This window comes from Schistocerca gregaria, chromosome 7 (assembly GCF_023897955.1).
Source record: "Schistocerca gregaria isolate iqSchGreg1 chromosome 7, iqSchGreg1.2, whole genome shotgun sequence".
Taxonomy (NCBI): Eukaryota; Metazoa; Arthropoda; class Insecta; order Orthoptera; family Acrididae; genus Schistocerca; species Schistocerca gregaria.
Window position 1 is genome coordinate 238,380,122 of NC_064926.1, and position 17,791 is coordinate 238,397,912.

At 38.7% G+C, this 17,791-nt stretch overlaps 1 protein-coding gene across 30 annotated transcripts in view; it reads left to right on the plus strand.

The window, feature by feature from the left end:
* Positions 1-17,791, plus strand: part of LOC126281877 (endophilin-A) — a 720,509-nt gene that overhangs the window by 672,721 nt on the left and 29,997 nt on the right. For 8 of the 30 annotated variants that reach the window (XM_049981172.1, XM_049981171.1, XM_049981181.1 and 5 more), the window contains 3 exons: positions 11,891-11,994; positions 13,844-13,935; positions 14,803-14,889. In XM_049981172.1, the coding sequence (XP_049837129.1) occupies positions 11,891-11,994; positions 13,844-13,935; positions 14,803-14,889 (283 nt within the window). Of the gene's footprint in view, positions 1-11,890; positions 11,995-13,843; positions 14,032-14,802; positions 14,890-17,791 lie in introns of all 30 variants that reach the window. The other 22 variants (XM_049981167.1, XM_049981169.1, XM_049981175.1 and 19 more) reach the window with 4 other exon arrangements.

Sequence of the window (17,791 nt, forward strand, 5' to 3'; positions counted from 1 at the left end):
TTACAGTTCACTTGTCTAGAATAAGAACAATGAAAACATGTAAAAGTGTGAGATTTGTCATGGTTTTTCAGTGCCATGAAAAATTCAGAGTTAAAATTATTGTAAGCTGTGGGAACTTGAATGGAAACAGATTACTTATGACTAAGGGTCACTCACAGATGTATGGCTGCTTGCTGCTATTATGAAATGGGGATGCACTTCTCTGTTGAAGTGAGAGGGTAATTTTTATGTGGGGAGTGAGGATTGAAGTAAGCTATTGTGAAGAAAATTATAAGAGAAGTCTCCAGTAGAATCCTGATGTATAATGTTGTCATAGATAATCACGTGTAAAACGGATGAATAAATGTTTTCCTGATAGTGATTGCACATTCGCATTTTGATGTACATTTAACTAAGTTAAATGACGTACCACCATGCACCACAGAGAAAAACTCCAGGAATCTTTTTGAGTACTTGATGAGACAAGGAATGTCAAGAAGTTGACTAAGACAATACCTACAACAAATTAGATACCAGTATAAAATTTAATACTTTCATTAATACAGTTTTATTGTTATTTGGTAATTATTTTATCATTATAGCAATCCGAAATGCTGCTGAAACACCCTGTACAGGGATGAAAATACTTATAAATAGGAAAGGAAAATTTATATATTTGCTAACACAATCGAAATGTTATGGTTGTTGCATACCATAAAACTAATCCAGTATATTGAGAAGAGTTATTAAAACACAAAAATTATACTCAATAAGCCATAAATTATGAATAAAGCAATATAATTTTTTCTTTGTGGATCATATTGAAATGGTGTCTTGCTACAGAACAAAGTGTTATCATGAAACTGATTGAAAAAATTGTAAATGATGGCACAAAGGCAGTAAGTGCTTTTTAGTTCTCATTAAAACAATTTCCAGGTTAGAAACGCAACTCATTCACTAGGAATTCATCTCACTCAATAAATATGTTTTAAATGACATAAGTAATAAGATATAAGAACAGTGATAGGAAACACATTAATAATTACTGAAATTGTTTTATAAAATAGTTTGGAAGTGAATGTATTCTGTAGCTACCACTTTGTAATACTAATATCTATTTTAAGTTGGAGTCTTATCAGAAAAAGTGTTGCTGAACAAAAATCCCAACTGTATGCTCAGCTTCCAAATACTTTGATGCTTAAATGATAAAATAGTTCTAGCTGATCCTACTTCTAATGTGTTCAAAGCATCTACACGTGGAGACTGTTAACATTTGGTTGAAAAAATGGAAGTCTTAGGGAGCAGGTTGTGCAGCAGACAGCTTGTTGCTATTATATTTAAGAAATATGAGACAGTGAATTGTAGTAAGTAATTCAGCTAATGGAGACAGCAGGAGCCTTGTAACTATAGAAAAATTACTAATGAAGCTCCACAAGATTGAGTCCTGGGACCACTGCTCTTCCTCATATGTAGAAATAACATTCCACTTAATCTGCAACAATTATGAAAATTGTATAGGAATATCGAAAGGAAAATTAACTTCAGGAACCTGTGAGATTACAAGAAGACAGCATGAGTGGCTTGTCTCCAGGACGTGAAATTCCAAGTACCACTGACTGACACATACAGCAGTTAGAAAGGGGGAGAAACTATCCTAGCGTTTGGGTATGTTGATTTCTGAAAAAGAAAGTGGAATGAGATTGGGAAAGTTAGAAATGAGGGCTACAGTGCGTACAGCGAGAAAAGAGCTCTGACAGTTGATGCGGCCTTGGCGCACATGCTTCACACATCCACGATGACCAGTCAGATCGTTAGCTTTTGTTTACATTACCATGGCAACGCCCCAGTCTTGCTGTAGTGCTGGGCGACCGCTGCTGGCTTGCTGCTCGTCCATGTTGAATACTGGCAACAGCACTGCCAGCTGTCGGAGCTCTTCTCTTGTCATTTGAAGTACAAGTACACAGTCCCCAAGGTGAGAGATATTCAGATGATTTGAGATTTAAGTGATCTGTCCCTCCTTTCTAACCTCCCTCAACATTTCTCTCTTTCCTCCCTGAGAAACTAATGGTTCTGAAAGGTGGGATAGGTTTTTCTACTTACATGTGTTTCTATTGGTAGTACATGGAATTTTGCCTCCTGAAGGTAAGTATTGATCAGACATTCTGACTCCTTGTAATTTTACAAAATAAACTGCACATCCCATTTAAATTAGCAATGACAAATGTAATATGAGACATGTTTTTGAAGTAAGTACTGTTTTCAAAAAATAAATAAATAGATAAATCAAGTAGACTTTTCTTAGCAATTTTATTTTTACATGAAAGCTCGTACTTTAATCTACTTTTCTACGTCATCCACCCCGGTATGCAGGGAGTCTACATGTCTTTGTGAATATCTCAAATATCTCTCCCGATTGAGAATCCTGTCAACTGGAATACACACTGTGATTTGTATTCTTAGTGCTAAAGGTGTGAAAGCAGCTGAAATTTGTCATAATATCAGTGAATCGTGTAGAGAAAACATTATGAGTGATGGAATAGCATGGAAATGGATGAGACTTTATTAAAGATAGCCATAAGACTGTGCATGGTGAGGAATGAAGTGGGTGACCTTCACTCATTACTGATGATTTGGTGCAGCAAGTTTATGAAAAAGTCAGAGAGAATGGACCAATATGATTTCATTGTAACGTGATGAGTTTCGTTGAGTGCTAAGAAATGTGTTTATGCAGTTGCTGCCCAATGAATCGACAGATTTCTATGAGGATAGTATTTGAGGGCTTATTGTATGACATAAGTACCTTAATGTTGGTGGGAATTATGAGAAAACTAGATTAAACTACAAGCTTACATGTACAAATAAAATTACTAAGGAAAGTCTGCTTGTTCTATTGTTGTTTGGAAATGACGCTTACTAATAAAAACATGCTCATATGTTGTTAATAAGTCGAGCAGAATCTTTCATATATGTTGGGTGTACATGTGGGTGAGATTTTAAGTTGAAGGAAACACAAACTGAAGCTTATTAAATAAACTGTTTTAGCTACTTTCGCATATGTTGTTTCAGATCCTGGAAATAAACAAATCAATAATGCAACATATTTAATTTGTTTGCATTCAATGATATCATATGATACAATAATGAGTTAGCTCAGTTTTAGAAAGAATGCTGTACTGCAAAGGAAAATCAGATGGTGAAATGTACTGCTCACTCTTGAGTGCCTTGTACATGTCTCTTTATAGAGTTGTGAATTTCAAATTCTGCTTCACGATGTGTATACCGTACTATGAAATATGTGGTACTAAATGAAACATGCTTTTTATTTATCTTCATTACAGTGGGCAACAACATGAAGTTCATGAAAAATTAACATCAGAAGCGAATAAAACCAGTTCTTTCTGTCAGCCTACTTCTTAGCTGAAATTTTATTTAGAAACTTAATCCACTTGTAATTTGGAAGATATATTGTTTACTATTGTTGCTAAACATTTTCCCACTCTTATGTTTACTGATCTGTGAAGCTGCATCTGTAACTGAAACGTAAAATGAACTGTGTTAAACAACTTGCAGACTGTTGTGTGAGTTTCTACCAACCATATAACTAATTTAAAGTCAAGACACTTATGTACCAGTGATAATGACTTGTCACATACAGGGGGAGGGTCTGATATGTGGGTCACTGATTTTAATTAAGTTTTGGGAGGATGTTCTACATTGAAAATAAGGCATTTTGCTAGACACTCCCTTGTTCTTGAAAAAATCGAAGTCAAAGTTGATGACGGGAAATCATATTTTCAGTGATACACATTGAAAAATTATCTAAAACCAAACTTCTTTTATTAATGTAATCTAGAGTCAAAGCCAGTAATGTTAGAGTTATTAACATCTTTGTGTTTTTTTGCTGTAGCTTGGGTACACGTCATTCAATGTCTAGCAGAGTGAGGTCAATGGGCAAGTGGTCGAAGCATTAAACTACCAAACTGCTGGTCTATGTTCGTTTTTTGATTGTGATTTTTTCTTTATTCAATATTTTTTGGTATATCTGATAATATTGTGGTGATTTGAATACTTTTCCTTCCTTTTCTATTTGTTTTTAGATAAAACATTGGGAGGTATGATTCATTATCAAATAAGTATTTATAACATATTGACAATTATTTTCATCATGATACATAACATAACCTTAACTTTTCGTCTATTTGTGAACATTCCTGCAAACAGTGGAATGAAACTTACCACAGACACAGGCAAAAAATAAATATCTCGAAAGACAGACATGGATAGCTGATTACAGACCAATCCATAAATTTTGATAGCATTTGCCCTCTCTTATAATCCTCTACTCTGCTGTAATGTCACATGATTTTGTAGTCATGCAATGAAGCTCTTTGTCTGTTGGAGATAGTAAAAGTACGCAGCTGAAAAAGGGAGATACATTTAGTGTGTCATGTAACACGATGAAAATAACTGTCAGTACATTATATATGCTTGTGTGATTACTAATGTCATCTCCAAAGGTCTTACTTGATTAAAAAGAGGAGTGGGGAGGTGCTCCCATTGTCAGAATATTGTCAGATACAATAAAAAAATATTGATTGGGAAAAACTGCCACATCCAAGAATTGAACATGGATCGGCAGTTTGGTTGTCTAATGCCTTAACTGCTTGACCACATCACTCTGCTGGGCATGTTGCATGACAGGTACTCAAGGTACAGCATGAAAACACAAAAAATGTTAATACTTCGAACATGATTAACTTTGGACTCCATTTTATATTAATAAAAATGTTTTTGGGCAATCTTTCAATTCATATCTTTGAAAATACCATTTTCCATCATCAAATTTGACCTCGAGTTTTTGAAAAACTAGGGAGTGTCTAGCAAAAAGCCAATATGTGACTCTCTTTATTTTCAATATAGAACGCCCTTGTGAAACTTGATCAAAATCAGTAACCCACATGTCATACCATCACACTATCTGTTTAGAAATTGATGAGTATAATTTAAAATAATCTGTGGGTAATTTTATTAACCTGCAAAGCATGGTTTACTTATTTTAAAGAAAACATTTTCAGTCATCATAAAAATGAGAATTTTTTTACAGTTTTATAGGTAAGAGTTTTAAAACTGCTTAGATTTTAAGATGGCTGCCTCATTTGTGTATTGTTTTTCAAATGTCAGTGACTTGCAATTGGGTGTATTCAGTTACCAAGTCACAAACTGTTTTTTATATTTTTGTTTGTATTTTCCGGTTTGATGTTTGTCTGTCAGCATCTTTTGTGTATGTAAAATACAAGTCAGTAAATGTGTGTTGAGGCTCTACTGTAGTGAGCAGTAGGCATTTATTCTAGAAAACTGAGAATTGCACTTTCCCAATGTATAAATGTAGCTTGTGTCTGCCACATTGACACATACTCTATCTCAGCTGGTTGTAATACATGCAAACTCAAAACTAGTGATAATGTAGTGTAAATGTAATATTTTCAGGCTCATTCCTTTCTGTTGTGTTATGGAATGAGTACATAAAGCATCTATTCTGCACAGACTTCGTGATAACATAAGACGTCCTGCCTCATGAGGTGCAACTATAATATCTGTATTTATCACTCCACCTTCTTTGAAAAAGTCTTCAATCTGTTGCATGCACAACTCTTTGGCATTCTATGCTAGCCATAAAATAATTGTTAGATACCAATCTGTCCATCAGAGAAATTCTTCACTAACAGTAGCAGATCGATGTGGCAGGAATTTCTCACTGTGTGTGGAAAGAAATCATTTCTTTAAGGCTTTTGCTGACAAAGATGGGACTGTGAAGAACAGACTGAAGGTTATTCACTGAATTATACTTACACCACTGTTTAGCCACTACTGTTGCACCTTTGAGAACATTGATGTCTCATGCCAAATAGTTGCTGCCATATTGCTGTTGCCATGTAGTTATGGTGGTCTTAAACACCCTGTACAAATGTAGTGCATTTCTCATCAATTTCTAACTTACTGGTTGAGAGAGAGATCACTTATTAAAAACTTGGACACACAGACAATACTTAAATTACTAGAGCACTATTTGTCATGGTGTATTAGTGCACAACTGTTTTTTAGTATTGAACTGTGTTTCTTTGCTATGATAACTGCTATGATATCCTTGTGCAAAAGTTCTGAGTAGTAAAAAGAACAAGTGTACTAAAATGGATGCTGTACATACAGTTATTGCAGCTGTCTTGTTTCATTTGTATCATGTCTTGTATACAATCTATAATGCAAGACCACATTTTTACTAAACAATGCATCAGCTGTCATTGGTTTCACAGATTTTTATGAAACTTTTCACAATGTAAATTCATTGTTAAAGGCTGAAAAATGTACTGCAACAAAAATTTCTTTATCAGTGCAGATGATGTCATTTCTGTTTTGTCAGCTCTCTTGTATTTATTGTGATAAGAAATTGGAAATTTGTGGTAAGTTCCCGTGGGTCAAAACTGCTGAGGTCATCAGTCCCTAGGCTTACACACTACTTAATCTAACTTAAACTAGCTTATGCTAAGGATAACACACACACCCCTGCCTGAGGGAGGACTTGAACCTCCGAAGGGGGGAGCCATGCTAACAGGGGCAAGATGCTTCAGATCGCACGATTACCCATGCGACATTGTGATAAGAGTTCTGACAATCTGACTGCATTTATCATGATAATCCAGATGACAGATCGTAACCCATTTTAAAATGGGTAGTGTCTGACAATTATGTGAAAAGGAAATGGTTATTTCTGAATTTTTTAACTTTCACAAGCAGATCTCCTTTACCATATTCTCTCACTCCCTTGTCAGTACATCAGTAATTATTACCCAGTCACAAACAAGTATTTCACAAAGCACGCAGTGCCATACTATACTTAAACAGTTTAACTACATTTTTGGGCCTATGTGAGACCACAGATCCAAAAATGGGGGATTCAGTGTTTGTCAAGCCTGGGACTTTCATTTTATCATTTATAACTTTTTTCACCTTTGAAAGTGCTTTGTTAATGCCAAGCTGGACCATGTTTTGAGTCGAGATTAAACTTTAGCCCAACTATAAGTTGCTGTGTGAGTCAGCTCAAAGGTTGGAAGAAGCCAAGGACATATTGCCTGCCGTAGCACCATACGTAGTATCTTTTGGTTAATAATAGAGTTGCCTTATAGTTTATCCTGTAAAATAATGTGAAACAGTTTGTGAGAACATATTCTGATGCCATTGCAAACATTGTGCTCCATGTTTTATGCATTCAAACCAATCAGTTATCCACAGAGGTAAATGGCTATATTCATGGCAGATATTACTCCCCCCCCCCCCCCCCCCCCCTGAAAAAGTGTGTGCTATTATCTATCACTGTGCAATTGTTTTTAACAGCTGCTTGCAACCATTGTGATATACACTCCTGGAAATGGAAAAAAGAACACATTGACACCGGTGTGTCAGACCCACCATACTTGCTCCAGACACTGCGAGAGGGCTGTACAAGCAATGATCACACGCACGGCACAGCGGACACACCAGGAACCGCGGTGTTGGCCGTCGAATGGCGCTAGCTGCGCAGCATTTGTGCACCGCCGCCGTCAGTGTCAGCCAGTTTGCCGTGGCATACGTAGCTCCATCGCAGTCTTTAACACTGGTAGCATGCCGCGACAGCGTGGACGTGAACCGTATGTGCAGTTGACGGACTCTGAGCGAGGGCGTATAGTGGGCATGCGGGAGGCCGGGTGGACGTACCGCCGAATTGCTCAACACGTGGGGCGTGAGGTCTCCACAGTACATCGATGTTGTCGCCAGTGGTCGGCGGAAGGTGCACGTGCCCGTCGACCTGGGACCGGACCGCAGTGACGCACGGATGCACGCCAAGACCGTAGGATCCTATGCAGTGCCATAGGGGACCGCACCGCCACTTCCCAGCAAATTAGGGACACTGTTGCTCCTGGGGTATCGGCGAGGAATATTCGCCACCGTCTCCATGAAGCTGGGCAACGGTCCCGCACACCGTTAGGCCATCTTCCGCTCACGCCCCAACATCGTGCAGCCCGCCTCCAGTGGTGTCGCGACAGGCGTGAATGGAGGGACGAATGGAGACGTGTCGTCTTCAGCAATGAGAGTCGCTTCTGCCTTGGTGCCAATGATGGTCGCATGCGTGTTGGGCGCCGTGCAGGCGAGCGCCACAATCAGGACTGCATACGACCGAGGCACACAGGGCCAACACCCGGCATCATGGTGTGGGGAGCGATCTCCTACACTGGCCGTACACCTCTGGTGATCGTCGAGGGGACACTGAATAGTGCACGGTACATCCAAACCGTCATCGAACCCATCGTTCTACCATTCCTAGACCGGCAAGGGAACTTGCTGTTCAAACAGGACAATGCACGTCCGCATGTATCCCGTGCCACCCAACGTGCTCTAGAAGGTGTAAGTCAACTACCCTGGCCAGCAAGATCTCCGGATCTGTCCCCCATTGAGCATGTTTGGGACTGGATGAAGCGTCGTCTCACGCGGTCTGCACGTCCAGCACGAACGCTGGTCCAACTGAGGCGCCAGGTGGAAATGGCATGGCAAGCCGTTCCACAGGACTACATCCAGCATCTCTACGATCGTCTCCATGGGAGAATAGCAGCCTGCATTGCTGCGAAAGATGGATATACACTGTACTAGTGCCGACATTGTGCATGCTCTGTTGCCTGTGTCTATGTGCCTGTGGTTCTGTCAGTGTGATCATGTGATGTATCTGACCCCAGGAATGTGTCAATAAAGTTTCCCCTTCCTGGGACAATGAATTCACGGTGTTCTTGTTTCAATTTCCAGGAGTGTACATGCCACAGACACAAGATGTGCTTCAGAAGCTGTACAGATGATGGGCTTTGCCATTCAGTACATCTTATGGAACACTACTTTGGGTTAGCATGGGTAGGGTTTTGACTAGGATATTCTCATTTCAGGGCACCACATGATGTAGTCAAAGGATGTGATTGATGTCGTCAAAGGATATAATTGAGTTTCTCAAGAGCAGGGTGATACTGGATGAGTAGAGGAGTGCTGTTTGATGGGGTTCCTGGCGTCAGAGAAGGAGACAGCATGGGAGATCTGTTTATGGGTGAACTGGTTAGGATGCTGTCTGTCAATAGAAGCTCTCAGCTCATCCATAAACTGATCTCCCACCTCCTCTGACACCAGCATCACTGGTAACCAACTACCAACCAGTACTCCTCTGGCCACCCAGTATAATCCTGGCCTTGACAAGCACATTCTTCACCAGGGTAACTCTTGTTCTGACCTCGGTTGAGAGATATCTTCCCAAAATCTTATTCACATCATCCATAGCAGTGTTCTGCCACCCACCCAAGCTACAAAATACCATTGTCCATCCCTATCCAATCCTGTTCCTTATCTTGCACCCCATGGGCCCATTCCCTTGTTGTCGAGCCAGGTGCAAGACCTGTGCCATACCATGCACACCACCTCCTGTCACAGTCTGGTCTCAGGCATCTCCTACCCAATAAAAGGCAGGGCCACATGTGAAAGCAGTCATGTTATAAATGAGTTATGCTGCAGATATTTTTCAGCATTCTGTGTGAGCATGACAAGTAACTCGCTGTCCACTTGCACCAGTGGCTGCAGCCAAACTGAAAATTTGGCCTTCCAGTTGCTGACGTGCTGTGCACCACAACACAGATGACTTCAGCTGCTGCTTCACTGAATAGGTCATTTGGATACTCCCTTCCAGTATAGGTTTCTCTGAATTATGCAGGCGAGAATTGATTCTCCAGCATATCGTGCACTCTTGCAGTTACACTGGCCTAAACCTCCACTATCTTGTTTCCCACTGCCTCAACTTCTATTGATACCACTCCTTCCCCATCCAGATAGTGTACTGTCTTGTCTCCCTCATCCATGCCACCACCTTCTCCTTTCCTCTCCCTCTCTGTCCCTAGTATGGTCTGCCTTCCGAACATCTATCGTCTTGTTATATAGCCATCGAGTCATCTAGCGAAATACCTGCCTCACACTGCCATACCTCCTTCTTGCCTCGTGCATCCTTCACTACACCCTCTCCACCTCCATCTACACAGCCAACTGCTTTCAGTGATTAATATTCAGTAATCAGTCTTGCCACCACCAAGGGAATATACGTTTGGATGTCTGTGTGGTTGTGTCTATGCACTCTTGCTAGGAAAAGAGTGAGAGCTTAAAAGCTCTCCCAGTTACCTACAGGGTAGTGGTTGCCTTTGTCTTATTTTGTGTATTCTGTTGACAGCTTATATTCTCTGTTTGTGTACTGTTGTTTTCTCTCTCTTACTGCCATGTAGTAGTGATAGTAGGAGTAGTGGTGATAATAGTAGTATTTAACTCGATTGACGAGCTACTCCCCTCCTGTACAGTATGACTGCTTTATTCTTTGGCTTGTCCCCCTAGTTCCTTCCACCCTCCACCTGTCTTCCTTTGTGCGTGAGGACACAATTCTTCCTGTTCTGTCCATGCTCCCCTGCGCCGCCCCCCCCTCCATTCTGTGCAGTTTCCAGCCGTCTTTCTTTCCCTTCCTTCCTGCATGTATCGTGAGACACTGGACTTGCATTTTGAAGGATAGTGATTCAATTCCCCATCTGGTCACTAAGATTTGGGTATTCTGTAGTTTCTGCAAATCACGTAAAGCAAGTGGCATGACAATTCCTTTGAATAGTATACCACTGATTTCTTCTACATACTTACCCAATTACCAATTAGAGTTTTTGCTCCATCTCTAATAACCTCGTTTTGGATGTCGTCTTTCAATCAGATTGGGGAGGGGGGGTAAACACACACACACACACACACACACACACACACACACACACACACACACACACACACACACAGAGAGAGAGAGAGAGAGAGAGAGAGAGAGAGAGAGAGAGAGAGAGAGAGACTCACTGACTGAACTGACCGATTAGTCTCTTTGGATGAACAATAGTGTGACCTTTGATGACTGCTTACATGAAATGTGATTGCAATAAAACAAGAACGAAAAAGCATTACTAAAGCAGCTACAAGTACTATACAGCCAGATAAACAACTGGTCACATATAAAATAAGGTACAGTTTCTACCAGAAATTGGAGCAGTCTACTTGCCTTCCATGTAGACAACTTACATTGAGGCTGTATAATTTAATATGTCAATTGTTACCTATCCAAACTGATGTGATCCTTTTCCACAGTTTCTTCATTAAAAAAATTAATTTGCTGTATGTTGGAAGAAATGGTGTTCATTCTTATTTGCAACATTCCTTATCAGGCATAAGTGATCTATACATGTTATATAGTCAAATTCTCAAGGAAAATTTAATTATATTTGATCTGTAGATCACCTCCACCCTGACGTACAGGCAGGATTTCCCCATTGTTTATAATGCTGGGGTACTGTTCCAATACTGGAGAGCCTCGGTAATACTGATGATTTTAAGAAGGGGAAATGGGCTGAAGTCATGAATTGAAATTTTTATTTGGGAGGACTTTGGACTGGGGTAGTCCATGCAGCTGTTACCTATACTGCTATTGTGGTATAATGGCTAACACATCTGCCTAGTAAGCAGGAGACCCATGCTCAAGTCCTGGCCTTGGCACAAATTTTAATTCATTTCTTCAGCTTCTGTATTTTCTCATTTTGTTTGATTTCTTAGCATGTCACTTTCAATTGATTTTTGTATTTAATTGGTTATTTCTTCTCTTGTAACACAAATTGTTTCCTACCCTTAACATGGGAAGCTCTCCTTATTCAGAAAATTAGTTCCCTTTTTTGTAGCTTATTAAATCTTTTTTGCTGTCCAAAGTTTAATGACTACAGCTCACATTTTTAATTTATTTGTTCTTACTAAAGCAGTGCTTGAAACTGATGTCAACTCTTTTTCTCAGATCGAGCAAATTTCACAGTTGGCAACTTTTGCAGAAGCCTTACTTGATTACCATCAACAGTGTGTTGAAATTCTGAGAAGCCTTACAGAAACACTCCTGGAAAAGTAAGTTTAATGGTATATTTTTGTTATTTTAAGGAGGTGATTGTTTACAGCTGTTAATATTATTGAAAAATCTTACTTTGGCATAGTAGATGGATGTCTCTTATTTATTAAAATATCAGTTTCAGTCAAACAAAATTATCCTCAGGCCTTAGGTACGACATTAATTACAGGTCATATGACCAAAAATTTTCATTTCTGTCTAGAGCTGTGTTATTCATTAACTGAATCCAAATCATAAAATGCAGAAATGTAGTCATGTAGTTTACCCAATTTATCCATTATGTAATTTGAGGGAAAGACAACTACACACCCATAGTAGACTAACATGTGGAGTATAGAAAAACAAAACAGAAAACAGTTTCACACTAGCTTTCCACTTCTTGCTCTCTTTCTGGTAAAAATATACACATTCGTACACACCACCACGCGGACATCCAAACATACACTTCTGCAACTCTGGTGAGGCTTTTATTACATAAAGTCTTGTCAGGGTGAAGCTAGCCTGCCCTTGTGCTTTGCTCTGACAACATTTTACCTGAATTTCTATCTGTCAATAATCTTGGATGCATATTTGATGCTTCACAGTGTTGATAGCATTGGTCAGGTCTAACATACAGGGTGGGGAAAAAAATACAAAATGCCAAAAACACATTACCATTCCTAATACAATGCAAGGAAACCATGGGTTGGCAGTCAGAGCAACTTCCATTCATCTGAGAATGAATGAGTACAGGTCCTGTTAATGATAACAGAGGTAGATAGCAATCAAACATCCTTCTCTCCAAACTAGACAACAAAGGCTAAATAATATTGAGAGCTGGTGACACTGGTGGCCAGGCGAGATGTGATAGTTCATCCTTTTGCTCATGGACAGCTCATACATCTCCCTCCCCCCTTCCCTTTTTTCTATTCTCAACCTCTATCCTTTCACAATTCCCATAATTTTTAAGCTCAATTTTCATCCTTCTATTTATCCTCACATTTCCCCCCTCCCCCCATCTGTTTACTTCTCTGTCCTGTTGTATATAACGTGGTTCCTATTTTCACTCACCACTTGACAGGTCCCTCCTGCTTACTCATTCGCTTGTTCTTCTCCCATATCCCTCTCCGCTCTTTACATTCTTTTGTCACCTTCTTCACTTTATTCTTCACTCTCCTTAGCTTTTGTCACTATTTACCCAATTACACAGTGTCATCAAGATTAACTAAGGTCAAAAGCTCGACATTAACAATTACTTGTTTATATACATAGTCACTGGTTATTTTTATCTTCTTTCTTTAAGGTGACTAGTGGTCTGTCCTCTCAGTGATTGTTAACTGTTGAGGAAAAGTCCTTATTGGCAATTGTCTTTTTCTATACAATTTTCTGAACTATTTAAGATTCAGTTAATAATTACATACTCATTTGTGCCTTCTTGTGTTTTAAATTGATGTTGCTTATACAAGCCTTACACTCATATAAATTCTTTATTTTTGGACAATAAAGTCAGTTCAGTTCAGTTTAAATTAGCAAAGAAACTAAACTTTTGCCTTATTTTCCCTTATCTGTGCACAGTATTTTATGAAAGTTATGATTATTAACTTTATGAGAATGTAAGAGAATAGACCATTCAAAAGAAGTGGGAACCACAAGGAAGTACCCTGTGGAGACAGTACTATTGGTGAATTGCTATTATTCAGTAGAAGTATTCATGGAGGATGAAATGGTAACAGGAGGAAGGGGTAATATAGTATTACATTTTTATAATTTTAGACTTCATTGTTCATGTTTATTATTTGTAGGACATACTACTTTAAGATTTTAAAGTTTACACAAAACAGTCTCTAAAATTTACTTTTAACTTTGCAGGAAACAGGAAGCAGCAAATCGACCCAAGTCTGAGTTTGTGCCAAAGACTCTGCATGATTTGCATGTTGAAGGCCTGACAGATGGTTTGAATGGTACGCATCCACATCACCCTGCAGCCAGTACGGGTCAGTACGGCAGAGCAAGGCATGATGATCCATTTGATCCCTGGCATGCCCCACCAGTAAAAGGTGATACAAAATTTATGATTTTGCATTTGAAATGGTGTTGGGCTGATAAGTGTTTCTGTAACACTCTTCCACTGACCTTGCTTGAATGGTGTTGGTGTTCGATGTCCATATCTGGTTCTATCCACTGCCACACAGGCCAGACTGGCAGGCACTTGATGTCAAATTTTGAACTTGAGTTGAATCTAACATTGTTTTCCATAACTGTTTTTATCTGAAATACTAACTTCATTAACTCTCTGCACCATTCCACTTCACACACTGGAATTATGAATACTAATGTAGCACAAGACTGTGTTTCCAGTTACTTGCTTGCATACCTACATTTCAAAATTGTTCTACAATGTTTGAACTGTAAGTATGGCTTAAGCCACGTAGTTTGACTTCTGCTGTGTGATATGCTCTGCCTCACTAACCTGAACTGTTTTTATAAATGTTACAGCATTTGACACTGCTTTATCAGTCATCATAAGTATTACATCCAAGCACTTCTAATATGTCTGTGTGTGTAAAGAAGCTTGTTTGATGTTATTTAACACATGTAAATACAAATCTGTTTCTAAAAGTATTCAAAGTTTTTTCAAAAAACTATTATGACATTCTTCTTGCATTCACCCTTTTTGTTCAAGAGATTTTATTGTTGTGTGCTTGTTTCTCTGTAATAGTATCTGTTCTTTTGCCCCTAATTCTCCAAAATCAGTGGCTGTTTGTGTGTGTGTGTGTGTGTTTTAACTAACTATATCCTTGTATCTTTCCTTCTGATGTCTTGTGTAGGCTCTTCACTGGCCTCTTCTCCTGTGCACCCAAAACCGAACCAACTGGAGCTGTTTCCCTCAGGCAATGTGCCACGTTCTGCTAATGGTAAACTCTTTCTATCTAGCTCTTCTCTCTGCACGTACACGCATGAAAAATATATCTTTGTTTATGGGAAGCATCTTGTGAAGTTGGTAGAGAGAAGATTCTTTCCTCCTTTTCCAGTAAGCATAAATAGCCTATTGTTGAATGTCACCTCCCTACAAATATGCACAATGCTTTTGGAATACTTGAAACCCTTTTTTTTGTATAGAAAAATCAATTTTTTTTATACAATAGAAAATTGTGATATTACCAACTATGCTCTTGTACCTGATTTTGATTAGTGTTTTTCAGTTTTGTGAAATCACGTTCATTCTTCCCCATATACGATGCATTGCCTGTGCTGCCTTCCTGTAGTTATATTATATTCTTATAGATACCTTAAGTATTTTGTCTGACTAATATAAAGTTCTCAGGTTTCCAGCCAGGAGAATCCACCAGAATGGTATGATGTTTCGATGAGTGTCACCCGAAGTGGTTAGTACACTGGACTCGCATTGGGGAGGATGAAGGTTCAAATTTGCATCCGACCATTATAAGTTAGGTTTTCTGTGATTTCCCTAAATTTCTCCAGGCAAATGCAGGGATGATTCCTATGGGCAGTTGTGTTTGGTCTCTAACGACCTCACTGTTGACAGGATGTTAAATCCTAATCTTCTTTCCTTCCTTTTTCCATCATCTCACTTCACCAAAAGATGATGGGAGTGATACTTGTTGAAGCATCACTCCATTTTTATGGCCTCATGTAGCAGGAAACCTGGAAATTTTGTCATTTTAATTCACTGGGATAGACAGTGATAGTATCTTTACCTTTAAATTTGAATGTTAGGTGAATCTTTGTATAGAATAATGCATAAATAATTCACCAAGGTAATAAACAGAAACATAGATTCTGTGTATGAGGGCAGAAGATGGTTATAGTTTCAGATTTGTCTGAAAAGAAGAAGTTCCTACAGGTGAGAAATAGAGAGGGAAAGAAATAGGGGAAAGGCTGCTTGTAGAAGCTGTTCAGTATGCAAAGAAAGCTGGAGAGAAAATGAAAATTGACAATGGGTTGTAACAGTTCATGTACAAGTACTTTAAAGTTGACCAAATGTTATGATAATTTGATCAATTAGTGATAGAAAGTGAAGAAAACAGAACAGTTCAAGTGGAAGGAGACAGTGTCCTTCATTGGCAAAAGTGAAAGAAAAAGGAAAGAGGAGGAAAAAGGAAGAGAAAGAATATACTAAAACAAAATAATCCAAAACAAGAATACCATAGAGATGAATGGAAAACAGTGAGAGGCCACAAATTTTTGTACAGCAAAAATTAATACTTCACTTTCATAGTGTCTGATCAAAAATTACTACTTAGTTGTTTACTTGTCAATCTAGATTAATGTTAAGCACTAGAGTGCTTGAGGCAATCAAATTGACTGTCTTCAGTATTTGTGTATAATGATAGCACATTTTTTTTCATAACACTTTGAAATTTTGTGACTTTTATTTCTTTTCAACAGAAATTGCATTGTAGATTTTACAGATTTGTAGCTATACTCATTGCTTTCAGTTTTCATTGTATATTTAGAACCATGGTAGTGGTCATTTTGGCTGCTTAACTTTGTTTATGCACTTGTTTCCTGAGAGTACTGCAAATGTTCAGTTGTGTTTCACGTGACTGTGACCACATGCTACAATGTATACTGAAGTTTCTGAGCTGATTATTGTGTCTCACTTTACCTCAAGTGCTTATTGTGTGTAAGTCATAATGCAGGTATTGAAAATAACTCACAGGCTGTCAGATGAGGAAGTAATAGAAAATTTAGAACTTTTGCAGAGTGTTTCAGAGCAAGATTCTGAAAATATTGAAACTGACAGGCAAGTAGAAACTAGTATTGATTATTATAGTCCTGACAGTGTTGAGTGGATGGAAAATAGTTGTGATTTGTCAGAAGAAATTAAATTGTGTCAATGACTGCTACTGCAGCAGCTACAGAAAACTAGTATATCAGTGAGGAAGGGAAGAAGATGTAGGTGTCAGTTGCTGTCACCATTTTTTGTGAACTGTTTGTAATTTAGAGAACATGGCAAGAGTGGGAGATGTTTGATCATATCTTGAATACACCGGGAAACCTACAAAAGCAAAATGTTTTACACCAGACAGCAGGATGTTACTTTGAAGAAAAACCTCAAAATTTACTGTGTCACTAGTTCTTAGCACCTGTCCATAGATAACACGATGCTTAAACATATAGAACTGTGTATCATAATATGGAAAGAATAGATTGCTACTCAGCACATAGAGGATGCATTGAATATCATGCCATAAACAGTGTCCCATATGGAAGTGTGGGCCAGTCTGGGGAGCATGCATAGACAGCCAATATGGGCAAGGCAGCTGCTCATGATATGCAGGAAATCTGGGTTTAAATCTCAGTCTGGCACTAAGTTTTGTGTGTTGCCAATAGGTAATAATTCCATACTTGATACAGCTGATATCTGCAGAATTCGCAATTGTGAATATATTTCATAATATTAATACAGCTTCAGATCATTGCCAATACAGCTACAGATCATTGCCAGTGTCTGTTCCTTTGGACATGCATGAATGTCTGAAGCAACAGAGATTGTAAAATAAGATATCACTTTAGTTTTACTGGATGACTGTGCATCAATTACTATGAACTGCGACATTTCTGACAGGAAACCATGCATCCAATTGGACAACTGAGACAATATTCCGTAGGCATTCAATGTGATTAGAAGCTTGTGGGGAATGCTATCAAAAGCATGCTGGAAATATAGAAATATGGAATCAATCTCCAATGCTCTGTCAGTAGTACTCATTACTTCATAAGAATAAAGAACTAGTTGCATTGCACAAGAACAATATTTTCTGAATCCATGCTATGTGTCAATACATTGGT